The sequence below is a fragment of the Dipodomys ordii genome, unplaced genomic scaffold, assembly GCF_000151885.1.
Source record: "Dipodomys ordii isolate 6190 unplaced genomic scaffold, Dord_2.0 Scaffold27, whole genome shotgun sequence".
Classification (NCBI taxonomy): domain Eukaryota; kingdom Metazoa; phylum Chordata; class Mammalia; order Rodentia; family Heteromyidae; genus Dipodomys; species Dipodomys ordii.
In genome coordinates, this window is record NW_012267243.1 from 10,015,521 (window position 1) to 10,039,521 (window position 24,001).

The following is a 24,001-nucleotide window of genomic DNA, read 5'->3' on the forward strand; positions in this document are numbered from 1 at the left end:
CATGGGGACAGTGTTTGCTTCTCTTCTTCCATTCTGTTTTAGCAATGTCATTGAACTCTCTAGTAAAACATGGGCAGTAAGAGAGAGGGGTTGATGTTTTAGGACTCTATGGTGTGCAAGCTGCTTGCATATTCACCTGGGAAAAACATACATAGCAGAGGGTAGACATGTCAATGACCTTTACAGCATCAGTTATCTAATATATCACAAAGTATGATTTTACTCAACTCGGATAGACACCTTTGTTATACAGATTGTGAGCTTACAAATTTTTAAATATGGCAGTCAGGTTTTTCTTTCAATAGTAGATACCAGCTGGGCACTGGTGACTCACACATGTAATCCTAGCTACTTAGGAGGCTGAGATCTGAGGATCATGGTTCAAGCCAGCCCAGGCAGGAAAGTCTGTGAGACTCTTGTCTCCAAATAACTACAAGAAAAATTGGAAGTATAGCTGTAGCTCAAAGTGGTAGAGCACTAGCCTTGAGCAAAAGAGCTCAGGGACAGCATCCAGATCCTAACTTCAAGCTCTACAATCATAAAAAAATAAAAACAAACAAAACAAAAAAAAAACCCCGTAGACGCCAAAATAAGAGCATATCATGAATGTTAAATGCTGCTTGTTTTTAAGTGATTAAAAAAACTTTTATAAATCTGATAACTTTTGCTTTTTTCATTTAATAAATTGAGAAAGGATATAAATAAAACCCTATGATCTTGGCATAAAGGGAACTCTTGGCACAGGCTCCATTTTAGATGGATTGGAAAGTTTGAAGAAATATGTCATAGCAACTATTGGATAGAATTTTTTTATTTTTTTGTTTTTGCTTAATACATATTTCTATTGTAAAGATACTGTACAGAGGGGTTACAGTCACATGAGCAAGGTAATGAGTACATTTCCTATCAAGCATTGTTATACTCTCCTTTATTTTTCCCCTACCATCCCTTACTGTTTTTATTTTAAGCAATTCATTTTCCTCTACATTTATTTGTCTCTTGTTTTATTTTCTTTTGGAGACAGGGTCTTCCTACATGCTCAGATTTAGCTTAGGCTAGCCTGGAGCTCACAATGTAGCCCAGGGTGACCTTAACTTGCCGCCTATTAGTGCTGGGATTACAGGTGTGTGCCAACATGCCTGGTTATTTCTTGCTTTTAACTTGTGAATATTTTCATTTAAACATGCTCTCTAGAAAATTTTCTCTTGGGCTGGGAAGTTGACTCAGTGGTAGAGTGCTTGCCTTGCATGCATGAGGCCCTGGGTTCGATTCCTCAGCACCACATAAGCAAGAAAAAAGAAAAAAAAGTTTTCTCTTATGCGTAGTAGCTAGATTTAAATTATATTGGGACATGATAAATTATACAGGACTCTAGTAATTCACATACAGTGAGACCAAAGGAAGACACTCTTAGGAGAAGAACACAAATGTTCGATGCCTATGTACATCGCTCACATAAAATCATATTTATTGAAATGAACTCTAGGAGATGGAATAAGAGGCTTTTTCTTTATTGCTGTTTTTCTTTTTGTCTTGTTTGTTCATTTTTTTGTCTTTGGGAGGGTAAGGGGGGCACAGAAATGGAGAGACAAAGGGTGAATAAATGCAACAGTGGTACTCACTAGACACTGTGTAGAAAATGAACTATATACAACTTTGGGTGGAATGGGAGGGAAAAACTGAGAGCAGGGAAGGGGTGATATTGTTCGAAAAGAAATGTACTCGTTTCCTGACATATGTAACTGTAAACCCTCTGTACATCACCTTTATAATAACAATAAAAGACTAAAAAATGAGCTGGTGCCCATGGCTCACACCTGTAATCCTAGTTACTCAGGAGGCTGAGATCTGGGGATCATGGTTCAAAGCCAGCCTGGGAAGGAACATCTGTGAGACTCTTATCTCCAATTAACCACTAGAAAATGGGAAGTGGTGCTGTGGCTCAAGTGGTAGAGCACTAGCCTTGAGCTGAAGAGTGCAGGGACAGCGCCCAGGCCGAGTTCAAGCCTCACGACTGACAAAAGAAAGACATAAAATAAAATAAAAAGAATAAAAAATGCTCTCTTGGCTAGGTATGGTGAGAGAGCTTGTAATCCCTGCTACTCAAGAGGTAGAGATGAGACTGTGATTCAATACCAGCCCAGGCAAAGAGAAATATTCTATCAGCAAATAAGTGCTATCTCAGTGGAGGCATAAGTAGAAGGACTGTGGTCTGAGGCCAGCCTGGGAAAAACAAACAAACCAACTAAGACTGTATTTGAAAAATGCAGCAATAAGGGCTGGACTGGGGGAGGGGGCTCAAGTTGCAGGGTGCCCCCTAGCAAGTGAGAAATCCTGAATTCAAAACCTGAGCACAAAAAAAAAAAAAAAAGTAAATGAAAAGAAAGAAAAGCTTCCTGTCCCCGGCTAATAAGTTATGTTTTTAAAACTCTTTTTCCATTCTGTAGATATGATTTGAATTTTATTCTTTTTTGCCAGTCCTGGGGCTTGAACTCTGGGCACTGTCCCTGAGCTGCTTTGGCTCAAGGGACTTGAGCCACAGCACCACTTCTAGCTTTTCCTGTGTACGTGGTACTGAGAAATTGAACCCAGGGCCTCATGCATGCTAGGCAAGCACTCTACCACTAAGCCACATTCCCAGCCTTATTCTTTCTTATTGCTTTACATTATATATATATATATATATATATACACACACACACACACACACACACATGTTCTTTTTGCATTATTTGAGTGATATGTTCAACCAAATGTTATACTTCAGCTCTTAATGGTGATATTTAAATGATCTGACATTTTACCTAATCTTTTTTTCAGGAGTAACAAGCTGATTGTTTTTGTATACAGTATCATAAGTTCAGAAGAATATGAATATACAAGACATGTCATAACACTGATATATATTTTCCCTATGGTCATGCACATATGGCCAATGGCAAGAGAGTTAAACGTGTCAGCACTGATATCAATAAACCACTACTTTGTGTTTTTATATGTATTAGAATCAGCCTCAAAGGTACTGTTTAATAGTAATGTAGTCTATGAAAAGAACAATTCAGATATTTTGACTATATTTGTCGTATACAAACAACTTGATATTAGAAGCCATTTGTTATTATAGTTGATGGAATCCTGGAATATTAGTGGCCCTTCTGAATTTTGTGGGTTTAATAATGAAATCAGTAAAAATAGACAGAGCCTTGGAAACTGCAGAAAGAATCTCATGGATTGAGGAAAAGTAAATTAAAAATTGAAAATCTAGACATAGATCGTGTTCCCAAATATTTTCTGTAACAATGAAAGGCAGAGATAAGTGAATAAATGCTAATTGTTTTGCAAATCCTTCTCAGAATATGAGATGCTTGTTAGGGTAAGTTCTTCAAAGACAGCTTAGCTGTGTATTGTTATTTTTAAATCTTGCTTTTTTATATTTCATATTTTGGATAATATTTTGTTGCTGGAGATTAAAAAGAATTTTAGGGAATTCCAAATGAATAAATTAAAGCTTAACTTTGGGAATGTTACTTATTTGTAACAGAAGCATTTACTGTTAATTTAAAAGATCCTTACCCCTACATCAATATTTACTTGTTATAAAATGACATTCATTCTGATTATTGTTTAAACAGTTGCTAATTTTGAAGAGAGTGTATTTCCGTCAACACTGGAATGTTTTGGAGTTTTTTATCATGGTTATTGGAATCATTGATATCTTTTGCATATACTTTGTTAAACTGAGACCAGACAACTTGTTTCTCATCCAATTTACTGTGGTCATGGGATATTTAAGAGTAATTCGGTTTCTACCTCTCTTTAAGGTAAGACTTCATATTTTAGTATACTGATTTTTTTTTGCGGGGGGCGGGTATTGGTGATGGGGTTTGAACTCTGGGCCTGGGCGCTGTCCCTCAGCTCTTCAGCTCAAGGTGAGTGCTCCACCACTTGAGCCACAGCACCACTTATTTTTCTGGTGGTTTATTGAGATAAGAGTCTCACGGACTTTTCCTGCCTGGGCTGGCTTTGAACCACGTTCCTCAGATCTCAGCCTCCTGAGTAGCTAGGATTATAGGCATGAGCCACTGGTGCCCAATTAATATATTCATTTTTTTCTACACAGTTTATCAAATGATTTAAGAAACCTCACTGCTTTGAAAAATATGCGGACAAGAGCTGCTCATTCTTCGAAGTACTCTTCCAATACTTTGGTGCTTGGTTTACTCCCTCTTCGACTTCACACCATTGCTCACATCTAGCTTGGCTGGAGGCCTTCTGCCAACCACCCACTGTGAAAGGAGACCTGCCCTGCACACCCCTGCACACTCCCTGGCTCCCCCTGTCCATGCTTCGCTTCTCTGTTTCTCTCCAGAATACTTTGCGCTTGCTTACTATTATTTATGCCTCCACTCTGTGCAGAAGGCTCTGCTTTTGGCTCATTGCTGTAACACATGGCTCTTGCACAGTGCCCAATGTGTTGTTAGTACTTAATAAACACTTGCTGAATGAAGGAATCAGAATAGGAGTACTTCTCCAAGCAGGAGCATATATCTAGAATCAATGTTACAATGATTAGGGGTTGTTTTTTTGGTTTGTTTGTTAAGCATTGACTTTCTTTTTGCCAGGTCCTGTGTACAGCACTTGACATACATTATGCAGTAATGTTATCAGAATAGTCTTGGGAGATAGGTGTTGGCACTAGATGAAGTCAGGTACCCTAAGAGCCATATGATATAATGCAGCCTTGAAGAGCGTTGGCAAGCTGGGAAGAATACAGGAGATCCTCAGATGCCCCCTGGACCAACCCAGTGGGCACCAGTGCATCATGGGAGGAAAGCTTTGAAATAGGGTCTCTAAACATCTCCCTCTTTTGCCCAGTGTTCATCATCAAAATAGCTCTCCTTTCTCTGCCCTTGTAGTTCCTTTGCTCTGATACTATTTTCCTGACTACTTTTATTTCCCTCGCTACCCAGCACCTCCTCATGTGCTCTGGGACGGCTTCTCCCCGGTGGGGAGTCCCGCGCTATCGCGCTATGCCACTGACCAGGTTTGCTTTTGAGAAAGAAGCTCCCCCTGGAATTCTGGTGCTTAGATATTATTATCCTCATTAACACACAAGGAGATGACAGCGTCACCTCAAAAATCACTCACTCGCTCAACGCTCACAGAGCTATAGAAGAAGTGGCATTTGAACCTAGGCAGGTTTATATTTAAAATCTCATTCTCTGAAATCACTGCAGTAGCTGCTCTGACAACGATCAGAGACATTTAGAGCTAAGAAGAATCTCCAGGATCCTAAGTCTCCTTCCCTTGCAAATGAAGGGTCCGAGGTGTGGAGAGACGATTCATTCACCTCGCAACTAGTACCCAGCTTTCCGGGAACACTACTTTGGTTTCCTGCAATCTGAGTGCTTACAATGAAGGGGACAGGGATGCTAACAAGTCTTTAAGAGTGGAACTTAAAGTTGAACACCCATAGAACCTGCTGGAAGACTTGGCAACTAAAGTACGGATTGTGGGGCCCACCCCAGAGCATCTGACTCAGCAGGGCTGGGTGGGGCCACCTGGCTGGTTTGGAGATGACACCCTGAGAACCTCCTTCTTGGAACGTGCTTTTCCTTATGAAACTTACAGGTCTGTTTGTTTGTTTGTTTCCTCCTTGTGATTCCAGATGGTGGTGCCGTTCTTGATCAACATTGCAGAAATACAGATGAAAAAGCGTCTCAGCCTGATGTATAGTATTACCAAAGGCTATGTCAAAAGTCAAGAAGATGCCAAGCTTTTAGTAAAACACATTTCTGGCCGTGAATCAATATATCAGGTGAGAAAAAGCATTGGCATTTTTTTTTTTGGTGGGGGCAGGGAGAGAAGGCACTTAGATGTGCTCATTTCTTTCAAGATCATTTTGATGTATAGTTGGTCAAACACAAATTCTAGTTGAAAGAGAGTCAGTGGTTCCTTGTGTTACATGAGCTGTTGCAGAGAATCGTCTCTGACACTTCTGTTTCTGCAGTTACCACCAAGCTCACTTGTTATCTCCAGAGCAGATAATAAATGATTTAGATACTTTGTACAGGGTAGGGAAGAAAGTGTGTCTTTTTGTAACACACACTCTAAAAGTGAATTCAGCAGGGCTTGCTGTGGTGGCTCATACGAGAAGTCCCAGCTACTTGGGATTGAGATGATCACCGTTCAAGGAGAAGCCGAATGTAAAGTTAGCAAGACCCCCTACCTCAACAACAACAACAAAAAAGCTGGGCTTATTGTTTATGATAGCCAAGATATGAAAGCAACCCAGATGGCCCTCAGTGGACAAATGGATCAAGAACATGTGGAATTCTATGCTTCTATCAGAAAAAATGACATTGCCCTATTCGTAAGGAAATGGAAAGAATTGGAAAAAAGTATACTAAGAGAAGGACGCCAGACCCAAGGAAACAGGCTACATGGTTTCCCTCACTTGTGATAACTAGGAAGTGCATATAGATCTATGAGGAAACACACTGGATGGTAAAGACAAAAAATACACTTGGACATAATAAATTATACAGGACTTTAGACATTCACACGGTGAGACCAAAAGAGGATATTCTTAGGAAAGGATTGCAAAGGCTCAAATAATAAGATCATATAAAATAATGCTTATTGAAATGAACGCTAAGAAATGTAAGAGTTTTAAAAATTGTATTTATTTACAGTTCTTTTTTTCCCCTTCTTCTTTCCTTTTTTCTTTGGTTTATTCCTGTCTGTTTTTGATCTCTTTACCCTTTGTCTTGTATATGTAACACCCTACACACACACACACACAAACACACACACAAACACACACATACACACACGCCAGTTAGATATGGAAGAATTTTTATGCTTCATACCAATAGGTCTACCACATCTGGGAAGATGATAATAAATGTTGGATAAACTTGCCGCGGACCGGGCTCTGTCGGGACGACGGAGGACACCTAGGGGAGGAACCTGGAATAGGATGGGGAGATGGCAAACAGACAACTCACACACAAGAGGAGTGGATGCTGAGTGCGATTTAATGCAGAGGATAACAAACTTTTATAACAGAAGTCTTCATGAGAAAGGGCAAAAGGTTACACAATCTTGCTGCATGGCTTCATTTTTGGGTGGTCACCAGCTGGTCACCTGATAGGCACTTGTTTCCGGCTTATCTCTAAGAAATACAACGATTACGATGTTTGTCACCAATTAACCATTACCTATCTTTATAGAGGCCTTAGCTTTCCCATAAGATCTTTCCTGTTTCTTCTTTAATAGTAAACCTCAAGGAGACCTGGATCTAGCAAGTCTCTTAGTAAATAGCAGGAAATTCTTTCTCCTAAATAATTGTCTCAGCAATTGCCATACATTCTTTCTGTATTAGCTGAGCCTACAGCTTCTTGTAAATCCCTTACAAACAATTCCTTCTGCTGAAGTGACTTCGTGAAACCCCCAATACTTTTATATTTACTTATGACTTGTCTACTAGCCTCCATAAGAGGGGTTTCAGGGTAGCACTTAACTCTGGTGAGTTAGTCATATTTTTAAGACACTCATCAAATATTGGAGTCGTCAACACTCTTAAGAAAGAGCTTTGAATAAGGGAACGTTGACAATGAGTAAGTACAAAGAGCAGTAGAAACAGTAAAAGATTAATAGTGAGGAAAAGAAAGGCAGAAACACATCTTTCCCAGGGGTTTGCCAGCCTTTCCAGGAGTAGGCCTCTTAGAAGCCCCATTCTCCGAGGCAGACTTCGGTGAAGTCCCAATACTCGGAGATAGGTCTCTGAAGCCCCTTTCTCAGGTCTGAAAGATGGTTTCCCATGCTAAGCAGACTCCACTGGAGTCGGCGTGGCATAAACTGACAATGTGGTTCAGACCTATAATCTTAGCTCCTCAGGAGGCTGAGACATGGAGGATTGAGGTCCAAAGACAACCCAGGCAGAAAAGTCTGCAAACCTCCATCTCTAATTAGCCAGCCAAATGCTAGATTACAGTCATGGCTCAAATGGTATAGCACTAGGGAGATCAAGCCCTGCTTCTGGCACAAAAAAAGAAAGATAGAAAGGAAGGAAGGAGGGAAGGAAGGAAGGAAGATAAGGAAGAAAGGAAGGAGGAAAGAGAGAAAAGAGAGGAGAGAGAGAGAAGGAATTTGCCAATCGCTTTGTCTTCTTCACGATGTCCTCATTAGAAGTGGAAATGTCGAGGAAGCCCAAATTTGAATTTGGAACATGCAGAACTCCACAAGTTTTGCTGTTATAGAGCAACTTTTGGCAATGAGGCACAATCTGCCTAAAACTCAGACTTTAAATACAGCAGCAGAAAGTCTTATTTGTGGGGGAAAAACATCCCTTTCTGCTCTCTCCACTACCACGTCCACAGCTACCCCTTAGGAACCTTTCCTATGTTAAATTCCTCTACTGCTTTAAGTAGTAATTTCAATAATATGCATATGTACTTAACGCTTTGAAATCTTTAAATTCTCTTTATTTTCTGTTTGTCATGACATTGAAGGAGGTCGGAACATTCTTCTTAGCTGGACATGTGTTGTGGCTCATGCCTGCAATCCTCGTTACTTGGGAGGTAGATATTAGAAGAATTGTACAAGAGATTTTAATTAAATTTTGCACATTTATGTGTGGTGATCTTCGACTTGAATCCTCCTGTTTACATTCTCTCAGAGCTGAGAGAATGGGATGAGAGATGTGAAGCACTATCATACCTAGTTATTTATTGAAACAGACTGGAACTTTTTCCAGTTTGGCCTCAAACTATGATCCTCCTGATCTATACATCTGGTGTAACTGAGATTACAGGCTTAAGACACTATTCCTGGCCTGGTTCAATGTTATTAAGTGAGAAGAAGAAGCAATTTAATAAAAACTGTATACCACATTTGTATGTTCAAGATGAGAGATTAACTACCCATGATTTCTGCTTTAGAGCAGAATTTCACTTTGCTTAAGATTTTGATAACAGTCCCTTTGCTTCCTTTAAATGACAGGGTACCATACCTTACTGAAGGCAGTTTCAGAAACCCAGACTGGCAACTGTGCAGAACTGTTAGTTGTATAATCCTAGAGCTGCTGGTGTGGCCAAGGACATATTTCAGAAAGACTCTAAGTCACAGTGCTCTTTGCGAGGAACAGTGCCTGGGACATTGTGAGCACTGGACAAATATCTTGTGTGTTTGATTGATCAGAGGTTGGTTTGCCTTGGGTGGAGCTATTCCTTCAGTTATTTCAGGATATATCTATATCTGTATCTATAGATGAGAATGTGCCCCACTTTGCATCAGTGGGAATTCTTCCAGGCAGAGTTCAATTGATGTGTCATATATATATATATATATACATATATATATATGTATATATATATATATGAAACATGAACTAATTGACACTATTGACACATGCCAATAGATAGGTGCAGAGAATAGCAGGACCCCTGTTATTTGGATGTGTCATTATATATATGAAACATGAACTAATTGACACTCCAAATTGAACTCTGCCTGGAAGAATTCCCACTGGTGCAAAGGGGGGCACATTCTAATCTTTTTATTTTTGACAACTATATTAGCTGCAATAACTCTGCAAAATACCAACTGTACAACATTCATCCTGGTTTGGGTCTCAGCACAGGAAAAACAGCAGAACTGACCAGAGGAATAATTGAGCCAAATGGCTCCTTTCAACCTAAGGAGGTGCAGTTTCCTCTATGCTCCCCCCCCTCCTCTTCCTCCTCCTCCCCTTCTTTTAAATCAGAATGTAAAGCCATTTGGTAAAAGGGAAAAAATGTATGTTTTTCTTAATTTCTTACAGAAATTATATGAAATTTTGGAAACAAACAAACGAGATGCTGTCAAAGAACTAGGCAAGTAGCTGGAGAATTTGGTGTCTTGAAATCACACTTTATGATTCCATAATTTTAACAGGAGGATAAATGCATGTATTGATTCCTGTGTTTATTCATTGATTGATTCAGTGATTCTTGAGCACAGTAAAGTATTAACTGTGGGAAAGGAAAGATGGGTAGACTAAAAAGTGAGGTTGGTTGCACCGTCCGAGCATGCCAATAGATAGGTGCAGAAAATAGCAGGACCCCTGTTATTTCCTGTGGGAGAGTGGAAGAAAGGATGCAAAGTGTGGGAGTATGGCTGGGAAGTGTGGTAGGATGGCAAGGCCAGATACAGTGTAAGAAAAAAGATGTGAAGGTTATCTCTAAGTTATTTTCCTTTGTTTTTGCAAGTATGATCCAGAATGCAGGGCTGTATGTGATGGGATTTCTTAGAGGTGGCACTCACTAAGTTTTACTTGGATCACACAGCAGGAGCCCAGGGTTGCAGGCTAAGGGTCTTGGGTTTATTTTTTCACATGGGATCACGGCCAGGCTCTCGGTGGGTAGAAAAGCATCTGGCAGGTGTCCTAGCCTATGGTAAACATGTAATAAATAGATATTACCAGAAAAAAATAAACTAAGACTATTTAGTGGTCATGACCACACTGTAAGGTGTCATAGGGATTTAGAGATAGTGCTTTCCAAATCAAAATGGAAAGAACATTGAACTAATGAATGGAAATATAAGTTAGGAGACAACAGAACGAAATGTTCTGGTGCTATTTCAGAAAGCCTTGGGCCCCTTGTTACCATTTGTGTATAGGTAGATTTTAATCTCTAAGCTTTTAAAGACCCAGAGGCGTAGGAGATGGTGCATTACGTTTTCGATCAGTATGAACAATTACAAACATTTTCTTGATTCCGTCCCGGAAAGGGGAATGCCTGTTTCCAGATGTCTACTGCAGTTAACTATTGGATACTTACTATGTCAGACGCCAAAGTGCCTCAAAGGCATGGAAAGCCTTGTGCTGAGCATCTCACGGAATCCTTAGCATTATCAGGCAAACTATTACCATCTTCACGAGGCTGAGAGAGGTTTGCTTCGCTGAGGCCCTGTGGCTAGAAAGGCTGGGCCAGATCCTGGCTCTGGTTAACCTGACCCGGATAGCTGAGCTCTGCATCCTTTGACCTCATTTCAGTGGGAAACAAAAATATCTGAGAGCCATCCCTGTGTCAGGCATTGTGCTCAACATTAGGATCCCAAAGATGAAAGAAAAAGCTTTAGCCTCTATTCAGTGTAGTTCAAGATTTCTCTCATTGGGCTAATGTGGAAAGACTCTTTCTTTTGATCTCAGAAAGACCTACCGGCCAAAGTCTGGGGTCTCTTCATTTTTTCATTCAGTCCTTTATTTATCCAACCAACAAAAATGATGCAAAATTGACGGGGAGACAGATAAGTAAAAATACGAATACTCTACCATGGCGAGGTGCCCAATAGAGATACGTAGCTTCTCTGGTAGAGGATGCTAGTTTTCAATGTCTCATCCATGCAATGGAGATGAAAATTCACCCTAGCAGCCCCTGAGTTCTGTAAAGTGAGAACCACAGGCTATTGAGAAGGTGCTTTGGAAATTACAAACTATATCATAAACGTAAGTGGTCATTGTGTACAGGTTGCTTACCAGGTTTTATGCTCACCAGGCCTCATAGAACATGAGGGCCGTGATGTTGTCATCGCTCTGAAGACTAAACAGACAATCCAGAATGTGATCGCTAAGGCTCTGAAAAATCTTACTTTCCTGTGGTCAAGAGGCATTATTGACAAGCATGAAGGCATTGAGATGAATAAGGTAATGAAACAATTTGCACTTTGCCTGATTCTTCAACCTCACACCCCAGGCTGCATGGTTGCTTTAGCAGAGGGGGTCGTTCGTATATGTAAAGAGAAAGAAAATCAAGAGCACTTGGCAATCATTTATATGGCAATCAGTGTGAAAGTGTAGAAAATTTGGGATTAAGACAAAGTCGGTAAGATGAATGTGACCTGAATTCTAAAGATGAAAAGTTCAGTCTGAGTTTGAGCAGTAAAAATAGTAAGGGGAAGAGATTAGGAACCAAAATAATTAGAGCATAATTTGCATAGGATGAGAGAAGGTATGAGTAAGTCGAAACTCAAGATAAATGTGTTATATAACGGTTGCAGTTTATTTACTTTTTGCCCGCTACCCATTTTCTGTTGTAGGACCTGATTATTTCCATTGTTGTTTTAGGTACTGCTTTCAAAAATTAAAGCACTGAATAACTTTCCAATGTCAATCCCACCCCCAACCCCCGACAATTACCTTCCTAACATTGTCTGGATGGAAAAGAAAGACATTCTTATTAATTTCTTCAAGGTAAAGATTTTATCTTCTGTCTGGCTCAAAGGTTTTTTTTTTAATTTTTATTTTATTGTAAAGATGCTGTGCAGAGAGGTTACAGTTACATGAGTCAGGCAATGAGTACATTTCTTCCTTTGTTTTTCTCCTACTATCCCTTCCCTCTCCCACCTCCCTCTACAAGTTGTAAAGTTCATTTCCAACATAGTGTCTTGTGAGTATCATTGTTGCAATGGGTCATCCTGTGTCTGGCTTAAGGGTTATGTTTAAAGATTTTCCCCTTGTATTGGAAACATTCAAAGCATGTATCCTATACTGGCAATTCAGAAAAAAGCAAACGGAAACTCCGTAAAGCTTGGAGGAAGAGTAGATTTCCTTTTGAGCCTAAAGGTTAGGCAGTTTTCCACAATGGCTTATTTGCTTACGATGGGCTGATGAGCTATTCGTGTTTCCTGATCTTCTGATGATTACTAATACCATCCTATTTTATGTAGTAGAGTCTGAACTTCCACATTCATACTTAAAGAAACTTTTTTTCTCTAGCAAAGGTCTCAAATTTAAACTACTATACAAGCCAACCAGATTACCTAAAAATAAAACCAGCTTCGTGGAGTGTAGTAACTTTAAACTGAGTTCATTCTCTGTCTGAAGTTAGCTGAGGTTTGCTCTAGGAATTTGGATCCTTTCAACAAATGTCTATCAAATGCCTCTAGGTACCAGAAACAAGTGTATAGCCTTTGTTATAGTACATGGGTGGAGATAGACAATAAGCAAGTCAACCATGATTATACAGCTGTCCGAGGGTGACAAGCGTGATGGAGTAAAATAAGGTGAGAGGAGGGAACGTGCTGGAGCAGCTGTTTTATACAGAGGGACCAGGGAAGGCTGCTCTAAGGAGATGACATTGGAAGAGAGCTCTGGAAGATGAGCCACATCAATGTCTTGGCGAAGAGCCTTCCAGGCAAAGGAAGTTGCCAGTGCAGGGCCTTGAGATGGAGATGCCCAGCATGTTCAAAGGAGCACCACAGAGCACTGAGACAGGAGCGGAGCTGAGGGAGGAGAGGCTGTCAGAGCTACTGCGGTGAACCAGAGTGTGTCGAAATCAGTGGCCTGCTGTAAGAACTTGGGCATTGACTCTGAATCGAATGGAAAGTGACTGGGAAGTTTTGAGCAGAGAAGTGACAGGATCTTAGATATAAGAATGACAACTTCGCTGCCATGTTGAAAATAGCCTATAGGAAGTCAAGGGCAAGTAACTGCCTAGTTAGGAGACAAGCATAACGAAGGCAGCAAGAGAATGATGTTAGTGCCTTTCACCCGGACCTTCATGAAGGTGCTGAGAAGTGGTCAGATTCTTGATGTATTTTGAAGCTGATAGATGATGGAGAAGAGAGGGAGGAAGAAAAGGAAAAGTATCTCTAGAAAGGTATCTATAGATGTAGAGAAATAGAGACTGAGAGAAACGTTCTAGGAGTTTAGTTTGGAAATAGAATGACATTTCCATTTCTCCAGATAGGAAAGAGATTCATGAGGCATAAGGAAAACATCTGATTCTGAATGAGTTACACGTGGAGATGCCAAGCAGCCAGTTGGGTATCCCAACTGGCTTCCAGATGGGAGGCCAAGGTGGAGGCTGACATTTTAGAGCTGTAAAAATCTTGAAACTTAATGAGATTATCTAAGGAATAAAGATGGCTAGAGACAAGATAACCCAGGGTTGAATCTAGAGTGATTCAACAATTAGAGATGTAGCGTTGAGGAGAAACTGGCCAAAAGAATTGCGGAGCAAGAGGCATACTAAAAGTGAGTGGTATCTTCTTTCAAGAAGGGGAACGCTGATAGATTATGCGAAGTGAGGCTGAGATATAGCAAAATGAAGGGTGAAAATAATTAGCAGATTAAAGAAGGTTGAGGTCAGACTGTTTCTCTGCTCCCAAGAGATATTACAAATCTAAAACTTTGTGTGAAATTTCCAAATTAAAAGAAATGACCACTAAATACAAATTTAAAAAATATCGGTCAGGTTAACAAGTTTCTGTGGGCTGGGCTTAACCATAGACCACCAGTTGGTGTCTCGGTCTTTGTCTTAAATGGCTACTGACAAGGGTTTAAAAATGTTTTTTGGTGCCTGTGCCAGTCTTGGGGCTTGAAGTCAGGGTCTGGACACTGTCCCTGAGCTCTTGTGCTCAAGGCTAGTGCTTGACCACTTGAGCCACAGCTCTACTTCTAGCTTTTTGGTGGTTAATTAGAGGTAAAAGTCTCATAGCCTTTTCCTGTCTTGGCTGGCTTTGAACCATGATCTTCAGTTCTCAGTCTCCTGAGGTGGGAGGCAGTGGGAAGGCCAAATTCTTCAGCATGCCCCTGAGACCCTTCCAGACCTGGCCCTGACCACCTCTCCAGCTGGTTTTTCCTAGGGCTTCATTCTGACTCTCCTCAATAGGCCTCTTCCTCCATTAAAGTAATGAACATAACAGAATAGCCAAGGTCCTGTGGCCTTTCTGTGTTCCCTCAGGAAGCTGCCCCTATGTCCTTTGGCGTAACCATTATACTTCATTATAAATGTCTATGCAATCTAACTGAAAGGTCTTTGTGATGGAGGAAATTTGCCTAGTTTCCCATGATACCATGTCAGGCCTGTAATCTTAGCTACTCAGGAGGCTGAGATCTGAAGATTGTGATTCAGTGTCAACCTGAGAAGTAAAGTCCATGAGACTCTTATCTCTAATAAACTACTCGGAAAAAAGCCAGAAATGGCACTGTGGCTCAAGTGGTAGAGCGCTAGACTTGAGCAAAAAAGCTCAGAAACAGTGCCCAGGCCCTGAGTTCAAGCCGCAAGACTGACAAAAAAAGAAGCTTTTTATTAATTTCCCAGTTCATTGTGTAATATTTACTGAATGTTCATATCACTTGCTACTCTAGGTACTAGGTACTAATCACCAAGTCTATTCTTTGTTTCCCTGACGTTTTTCTTCTAACTGTTGATGTGTTCTTTCTACATGCTGTGGTTTCTTAATACACCAACAATGTCATCTGCATTTTAATGTTAGTTTAAAACTGTTCTTTATTTTTTGTTTTCCCAGTCCTGGGCCTTGAACTTAGGGCCTGGGCACTGTCTCTGAGTTTCTTTTGCTCAAGGCTAGCACTCTACTACTTGAGCCACAGCACCACTTCCGGCATTTTCTATGTATATGGTACTGAGGAATCGAACCCAGGGCTTCTTGCATGCTAGACAAGCCTCTACCACTGAGCCACATTCCAAGCCCTAGTTTAAAACTGTTTTTAATCTTTAAATTTTAACTTCTATTTGGAAAAGTCAACTACAGTGTGTGTGGTGATTTCTTTCCTTTTCTTTTTTTCTGTTTAGGAAAGAACCAGACTTGCTCATTATGACTATGGAGATGTCATTTTCAGAGAAGGGGAAATGCCACAGGGAATCTATTTAATTATTTCAGGAATGGCCACTGTAAGGAACTATTGATTCTTTCCTTAAGAAATGTCTAATTCTTATGTAAGATATTTAGGGACTGAGAAAGTTTAAATGTTGGAGTCTCTGAGTCTCTCTTCAGAGTAAGCACTACAGCTGAGACAGAATGTTCACACTCAAACCCAAAGGTGCTTCTGATCTCACATACTGTGGTTGAGCCATTATTTATCTCCTTGACAGTCCTGGGAGAAGCAGTGTTTCTTAGCAAGCTGATACTTTGAGTAGCTTAAATCCCTCACCTAAGGGAAGGGAGAATTCAGGAATTATGGGCTGGCTGCAAGTCACATCTTCATGGCGGGCAAGTAGGACACAAATGCCAGCTTTTAGCTGGGCATCAGTGGCTCATCCTTTTTTGCAGGGGGGGAGGGGGGAGCTGGTTCTGGGGCTTGAACCTAGGACCTGAGTGCCATCCCTGAACTTTTTTTCTCTCAAGGCTAAAGCTCTACCACTTGAGCCATAGCTCCACTTCTGGCTTTTTGGTGGTTAATTGGAGAATTTCACAGACTTTCCCTCCTGAGCTGGCTTTGAATGCAATCCTAAACCCAGCAGCTCGTACTCTTAATCCTAGCTGTTTTAGGGCTGAGAGCAGGATTGTAGTTCAAGCCTAGCCCAAGCAGAAGGATTTCTGAGAGCCTATCTCCACCCCTACAAACAAACAAACACAAACCAGCTAAAGACAGGGCTGGAGGTATGCCTTAAATGGTAGAGCATTAGCTTAGTAAGATTGATGCCCTGAGTTCAAACCCCACTATATTTAATGTATATATATACATATATATTTATAATATTTTTTCATCTGACCAATGGGAAGTCTTATTGGTGAGAGTAAGATTTCAGTAGAAGAATTAGAATAATTTCCTATATCTTCATATTAGTAATATTAGTACTTAAGTAGATGAATATAGAGAGGAATCCCAGCTTATTTCCCAAATAATTTTTTTTTTGCCAGTCATGGGGCTTGAACTCAGGTCCTGGGCACTGTCCCCAAGCTTCTTTTGCTCAAGGCTAGCACCCTGCCACTTGCACTTTTGGCTTTTTCTGTTTATGTGGTACTGAGGAATCGAACCCAGGGCTTCATGCATGCTAAGCAAGCACTCTACCACTAAGCCACCTTCCCAGCCCCTCCCCAAATAATTTTTAGATATTTAAAATACTCTAATATTTTGACTATTTCAGCAATACCATAGGAACAAGCTACTATGATAAATATGATAGCTACACATTGGAAAAGTGTCTGGCACTGTGCAAATGGTTTCATTCATTTGCACACTTGTTCATTCAACAAATAGTTTGCTGCTATCATAAGTAGGCACAGGAATTGCAAAACAGAAATCTCTGCCCTTTTGGAAGTTATTTTCTAGAGAAGGGTAGAAGGAGAGGAGAAGATGAACAAAATAAGGTCGCAAGATTCGATCTCCAATTCACTAGCAAAAGTCAGACAGGAGCATGGCTTAAGTGGTTAAAGAATGCCAGCTGTGAGCGAGAAAGTTGAGTGAGAGCACTAATCTTTGAGTTCCAGCCCTGGTGCTACCAAAAGAAGACAACTTACAAAGAAATCAATCAAAGATAAAACAGCAAGCAACAAACAAGCAAGCAACTGGGAGAGAATAAGGGGGAGAGATGACATTGTCCCAAAAGAAATGTACTCATTACCTATACACTCTCTCTATATTACTTGTATAATAACAATAAAAATTAAAATTAAAAACAAACAAAAAAGGAAACCAGACTACCCCACACCTACAAAAAGTATTCTAATGAACTGAGACTGAACAATACGATTTTGAATGGATCACTGAAGAAAGAATGGGAGAAACAAAAAAAAAAAAATCCCAGTATTAAACAAAAATGAAAACAACTTGCTAGAATCTCTGGTACCCAGTAAAGGCGGTGCTTTGTGTAATTAATATATACTATTTTTAAAAAGAGGGAGGGAAAGCCGGGCGACGGTGGCTCACGCCTATAATCCTCACAAGGCTGAGATCTGAGGATGGCGGTTCAAAGCCAGCCTGGTCAGGAAAGGCTGTGAGACTCTTATTTCCAATAAATCACTCAGAAAACTGGAAGTGGCGCTGTGGCTCAAGTGGTAGAGCGCTAGCCTTGAGCTGAAGAGCTGAGGGACAGCGCCCAGGCCCAGAGTTCAAGCCCCATGACTGAAAAAAAAAAAAAAAAAAAAGCAGGTGGTGGTGGGGGAGAAAGAACTGTGTTTTTCACATGAGAAAAATCTTTGCCCTGGGAAGTTAAAATGTGAAAGAAACCATGACTTGGGCCCCTTCTTCATGCCTGGCAGGACTCACAAAGAAAGAATTTCTGCTCCACTGGAATAATTTGTAAGAAACCATGGAAGGTCTCCGGTGAAGCCCGAGGGTTTTTCATTTTTATTTTCCCTTGCACATCTCTCTGCTCTTACAGCTGCACAGCTCCTCCCCCACCTTTGGCATAGAGCACAGAGTGACACCCGACAGAAACTCACCGACGCTTTATACCGAGTACTGCACTAGTGGGCAAGTCCTTGGAGAGCTGAGCTGTCTGCTGAAGCGGGAAATGGAATACACTGCCATCTGTGAAACCTCCTTACAGGTAAGGAAATAATTCCATCGTGGTTATTAGTGGTTATTAGTGAATCCTTCCTTGAGTAAATAAGGCATGGCGGTGTCTTTTCTGCCGATAGGTTCAGATGTCTTCCTTAGCCCCCAGCCAGCGAATGGGAGGCTGGGCAGCATAGCTGACAGAAGGGAGAGGAAGGTCTCACAAGCAGCCCTCTGCTGCTCTGTGACCCCCGACGGTTGAACCTCCAGGGGGTTGGCTGATCCTCACCAGTCTTCATTTCCTTGTTTATTAAGTGAATTGTCTATGATTTGACTTAAGTGAGGATTAGAACAATTGTCTCTGTGAATTGCCTTCTGTATGTAAGTACTCGATCAAATAACACCCATTCTGGAAGTGTTTTCAAAGACTGGATAACTTTTGTTTTTAGTGCTACCGGAGTTTCAACTCAGGTTGTCAGACTTGCTAGGCGGGTGCTGCACCGCTAAGCCATACACCCAGCGCTTTTTGCACTGGTTGTTGTTGAGATAGGGTCTCAGTATGTGGGCAGGTCCATATCTGAACCACCATCCTTTAATTTTATGCTTCCAAAATGACAGGTGTGTACCACTGTGCTCAGCAATTTCTGTTGAAATGGAGGAATTTTATGAACTTTTATTGATTGTATTCATTTGCTCATTTTTGCCTGGGCTATCCCAGAACCGCGGCCTTTCCACGCTCCGCCTCTGGCTACCTGGGACAAGGGTATGACGCTGCCTGCAGCTATTCATTGAGGTGGGGCGTTTCAGACTTTTACCAGGAGCCGGTCTCTCCATCTTCTTGGATACAGCCTCCTAAGCAGCTAAGATTGCAGATGTGAACCACCATGTTCAGCTAATTGGCTTGCTTTTGAATTTCCTTCTTCCTGTTTTTTACTTGATGAATACATTTCTCTTCAACTAATAAATGACCTGACATTCCACTTGGTTTGGACAATTCAAACAGAAATGAGCCAAACTTTCTGCCATAAAGAACTCTGAAACTTTGGGGGGTGTTAGGGGGTGACAGGGCAAGATCCATCATCTGAGGTGTGGAGCAAAGTGAAATTTTAAAAAAAATCGATGTATACCATTTTATTTCTAGAAGCAGACAGAAAGCGTGATTTAGTCACAAGGCTGAGTGAATTCATTAAAGTTCGTTTAATTTGAATTCTGAAAGAAGATCTTTATTCAGATAAATAGTTTGCCTCTGCAAACAAATACTATGAATGAGTAGGTAATACTGTGCCTAAAACGATCTAGCAAAAAGAACAAGACGGGGAGGAGAAGAAGAGGAAGAAAGAGAACATGGGGGGGGCTCATGAACTAGGTCCTTCAGTTAGACTGACTGGAATATTCCTGGCATGTTAATAAGTTGGTAGTTAGTTGTAATTAGACAATTGGTTTTTTTAAATTATTTTATAAGCCGGGCTCGTGGGTGGCTCATGCCTGTCATCCTAGCTACTCAGGAGGCTGAGATCTGAGGATCGAGGTTCAAAGTCAGCCCAGGCAGGAAAGTCCGTGAGACTCTTATCTCCAATAAACCACCAGAACACCGGAAGTGGTAGAGCACTTGCCTTGAGCTGAGGGACAGCGCCCAGGCCCAGAGTTCAAACCCCACGGCCGACCAAAAAACAAAAAAAAAAATCATTGTATACATAGCAAACCATGTTTCCATAATATAGATGCTTTTAAACGGCAGAGAATCCCAACTATGCTCCGCTTCCCTGAGCCGTCCTTTTCCTTGTGTGGTGAGCGCAGCTCCGTTGCAATGCAGCGGGCTGTGACTGAGCGCTTTGTCACTGCAGGCCTTCTTCATCTCCTTGGAGGATTTATACGAAGGTTTTGATATTTTCTGGCCAACCCTGGAATATAAAATATGGCTTAAGTTTGCTCTTGGCATTGCAAATCAGTATTTTGAATCAATTGTTGATGATGAGGTAAGCGATGGGATTAAAATGTGAATGAATTTTTAGGTAGTGTATTTTTTTATTAACAAAATGTACTTCATATTTCCAATGACAGAACGGGAGGTCATGTCTGATTATCTAAAATGAGGTCATCTGCCAGAATTCTGATTGTTTTACATCATCCTGACCTCTAAATAAATTCTGGGTGTGGGTACGGGGGTGGGGGAGGGTCCATGGGCCTTCTCCCCTCAGTGAATTTATTTTCTTCTTGATACAATGTATCAAGTTTATATGATTTATTAAAAAAAAAAAGATGCCATTTTCTTATAGGACCTGAAGTTTGAGAGCTGTGTGTTGTTGAACAATGCATATGTGGAGACCTTATCAAGCTATAACGAACTGACCATTAACAAAGAGACCATGAAAATTGTTATTATTGTGTATGGCAGTGTCATTAACAGTAAGACAGAAGAACTCTACCCTGCACCTTACATTATACCCCAAACCTGTGAACAGGTAAGATGCAGCGTTTCCAAAGAGCACCTTGCTTTTCATGCTGTTCTGATTGGGACTTCAAAACTCAAAATGCCAACCATGAACTATAATTTTGGATCAGTAGATGAATAGTCCAAAGTCTGGAGTCCAACGTCTGGCAAACCTGGATTGAAATCTTGGCTCCTGAGCCTACTAGCTGCAACTGTTATGACCTCCAGTTCTTTAGTAATAAGATGGGGAGAATGGGTACAGCCCTCTTGTCAGGCCCCTCTGAGGATTAAATGAGGTAATAGAAGACAGTGTAGGACACTGAGATACAATAGTTGTAATCATTGCTTTTCTGCTGCTGCTTGCGTCCCAGGAGACAAAAGCTCTAAGAAAGGAAGATAGTTCCTTCTTATCCTGAGAAGACTGGTCTTCAGCCTTTGACCCTCAGTGTAGAAGTGACCCACGTCACTCTAGAAAGTTCTTCACTGGTGTCCAATAAGTTATTAGTCTGGGATTTCTGGAAATGACTTCAAAGAGGATTTCAAATGAAAATGTTGGGGTGTAGTCTGGCAGTGTGATGCCTATCTATAATCCTAGCAACTCAGGAGACCCAGGCAGGAGGGTGGCAAGTTGGAGGCCAGAATGAGTGACAGAGTGAGATCCGTGTGAAAACAAAGCAAAATGAAACCAAACCCAAGCCAAACACAATGACCTACGCTGGAGACCCATTCTAGATTCTGGCTTATTTCTTATATTATTGTTCTTCCTTTTCCCCTTACAATGCTGGGACTTGAACTCAAGGCTTCTATATTTGCCAGGTTGGCACTCTACTAGTTGAGCCACACCTCTAGCCTTTTTTTTTTTGTCAGTCATTGGGCTTCAACTCTGGGCCTGGATGCTGTCCCTGAGCTCTTCAGCTCAAGGTGAGCACTCTTATTACTTGAGACACAGTGCCACTTCTGGTTCTTTTGGTGGTTAACTGGAGATAAGAGTCTTACGAAGTTTCCTGCCTGGGCTGGCTTTGAACCGTGATCCTCAGATCTCAGCCTTCTAAGTAGCTAGGATTACAGTTGTGAGTCACTGGCACTGACTCCCCCTCACCCCCCAAGCTTGATTTCAGGGCCTGGGCGCTATCCCTGAGCTTCTTTTGCTTAAGGCTAGTACTCTATCACTTGAGCCACAGCACCACTTCTGTTTTTTTGTTTTGTTTTGTTTGTTCAGTTTTTGGTAGTTTAGTGGTGCTAAGAGTCTCACAGATGTTTCTGCTCAGGCTCTCTTTGAATCACAGTCCTCAAAGCTTAGCCTGCTGAGTAGCTGGGATTACAGGTGTGAGCTATCAGCGCCAGACTTTGCTGGTTATGTTTGAGATTCTGAGCGTTTCATGGATTCTTCTGCCTTGATGGATCTGCAATCTCCGTCTGCTGAGTGGCTGGGATGCCCGCTGTCCCCCTGAGTGCCTGGCTTCTTTGATTCTTTTGAAGAAGGTTGCCAAGCAGCCAACTTACTCACTAGTCTTGTTTTTCCGCTTTAGGTTCAGGGAGTTGCGGATGTCAGCAAGCTGCTGATAGTGCAAGAATCGGAGCCTGCCAAAAGCGATACGACCTCTCACGCCATGGGTAAGGAAGGCACTTGGCCTTTCTAGGATAGGAAAGCCACGGACTGCAGCAAATGCGAAATCCACTGAATTCCCAGCCGTGGTCTGGGAGGGCCCCGCGCGGGCACGGCCTGCATCCCCATTCTTGCGCCCACACTGCTGGCTGCCACCTTAATTCCAGCCTGTCACCTCTGAGAGTCTTCCACACTCTGAAAGGTCCAGCTGGCTCTTTGCTCGGCTCTGTGCCTCCCTCCTGCCCGTGAGCATGGAGAGCAGCCTCCACCATGTCCCGTGTTTCTGCTGGGCCCGGCTGCAGCCACACAGTGCTGGGGAAGTGGAGGACAGGACCAGGGACAGGGCAGACACCTGACCTTCCCGCGCACTTGGAGAGCGAGAAGGTGTTTATCTTGGTGTTTATCAGCCCTGCCCGCAGGTGTCACCGCTGCCAGGCGCCAGCTGTACAGAGAAGGCCAGAGAGAAAAGGCCGTGTACTGGAGAGGGCACCCCCAAGATTCTGAGCTCAGCACCCCTGCCTAACCAAGCCCAAGGGGCCACCTCTCCCAGCTGCCCAGCTGGGACAGGATGATGCAGCCGCTCTTGATGTGCTATTCCCTCCCTCCCTCCCTCCTTGTTTTTGCTAGCATGAGGGTTTGAACTGAGGGCTTTGTGTTTGCTTGGCTTGCTTGCTTGGCTAGCACTCTACCACTTGAGCCATATCTCTAGCCCTGCTTTTGGATGGTTAGTTGAAGATAAAATTGTGCAGATTTGTCTTCTTGGGTTGGCTTGGCGCTGTGATTCTTCGTGTCTCTCCTGATCTGTGCAGCTAAGGTTACCAGCGGGAGCCCGGAGCCGGGCACCGGGCAGTTGCTGATGAACTGTTCATTTGGGAGGAGGCCCTTCTGTGTCAGGATCTCTGTCATTATTTTTTTCTTTTATCTCTGTATTTTTAGACACATTGCTTTGTGTCTCTCAGTGGATTTGTGACAAAAGTCCCAAAAGTCCATAAGCTGGGTCTAGTTAGTACACTGGGTTCGACCCCAAACACATATTTTCTTTTGAAAAATTTACATTCATTGTCAAATAGAAAGCACATGGAATGGAAATTCTACACTTATAAAAGGTAGATTTTGAAGTGCTTACGAAAATGAGAATATGGACTGGGAACGTCTTAGTGGTAGCGGGCTTGCCGAGCATGCATGAAGCCCTGGGTTTGATTCCTTAGCACCACACACATGGAAAATGCTGGAAGTGGTAGAGTGCTAGCTTTGAGCAAAAAAAGGTGAGGGACAGTGCCCAGGCCCTGAGTTCAAGCTCCAGGGAGAAAGAGAGAGGCTGGGGGAGGGAGTGTGGGGGCTGGATTCCACTCTCGTTGCCGGCCGTGGCCTGGCTTTGCTAGCGCGTCTGCTGTGTCTGCAGCAGGAGCCAAGCCTTCGCCGCCGTCATGGCCACTGCTCCTCTTGCTGCTTTGTGTGATGTGGCAAGTTTCCTTTCATTTTTGTAGAAACCTCTGAGGGAAGAAAGCAAGAAGCCCATTTTAAAGGTAGAAGGGGAAACTAGAGGAAGTGGCGCTTTGGCTCAAGTGTTAGAGTGCTCGCCTTGCATGCATGAAGACCTGGGTTCGATTCCCCAGCACCACATAAGCAAAAAGAAAAAAAGCCGGAAGTGGCGCTGTGGCTCAAGTGGTAGAGGGCTAGCCTTGAGCTGAAGAGCTGAGGGACAGCGCCCAGGCCTAGAGTTCAGGCCCCA

The 24,001-nt window shown here is 42.1% G+C and overlaps 1 protein-coding gene across 1 annotated transcript in view; it reads left to right on the forward strand.

Annotated features, from left to right (window-relative positions):
- Nucleotides 1-24,001, forward strand: part of Slc9c2 (solute carrier family 9, member C2 (putative)) — a 54,656-nt gene that overhangs the window by 29,417 nt on the left and 1,238 nt on the right. Inside the window, exons 14-24 of the mRNA XM_013015524.1 lie at nt 2,821-3,019; nt 3,633-3,821; nt 5,669-5,818; nt 9,827-9,878; nt 11,544-11,692; nt 12,113-12,238; nt 15,585-15,683; nt 18,117-18,284; nt 20,077-20,208; nt 20,509-20,694; nt 22,193-22,277. Coding sequence (XP_012870978.1) covers nt 2,821-3,019; nt 3,633-3,821; nt 5,669-5,818; nt 9,827-9,878; nt 11,544-11,692; nt 12,113-12,238; nt 15,585-15,683; nt 18,117-18,284; nt 20,077-20,208; nt 20,509-20,694; nt 22,193-22,277 — 1,535 coding nt within the window. The remainder of the gene's footprint in view (nt 1-2,820; nt 3,020-3,632; nt 3,822-5,668; nt 5,819-9,826; nt 9,879-11,543; nt 11,693-12,112; nt 12,239-15,584; nt 15,684-18,116; nt 18,285-20,076; nt 20,209-20,508; nt 20,695-22,192; nt 22,278-24,001) is intronic.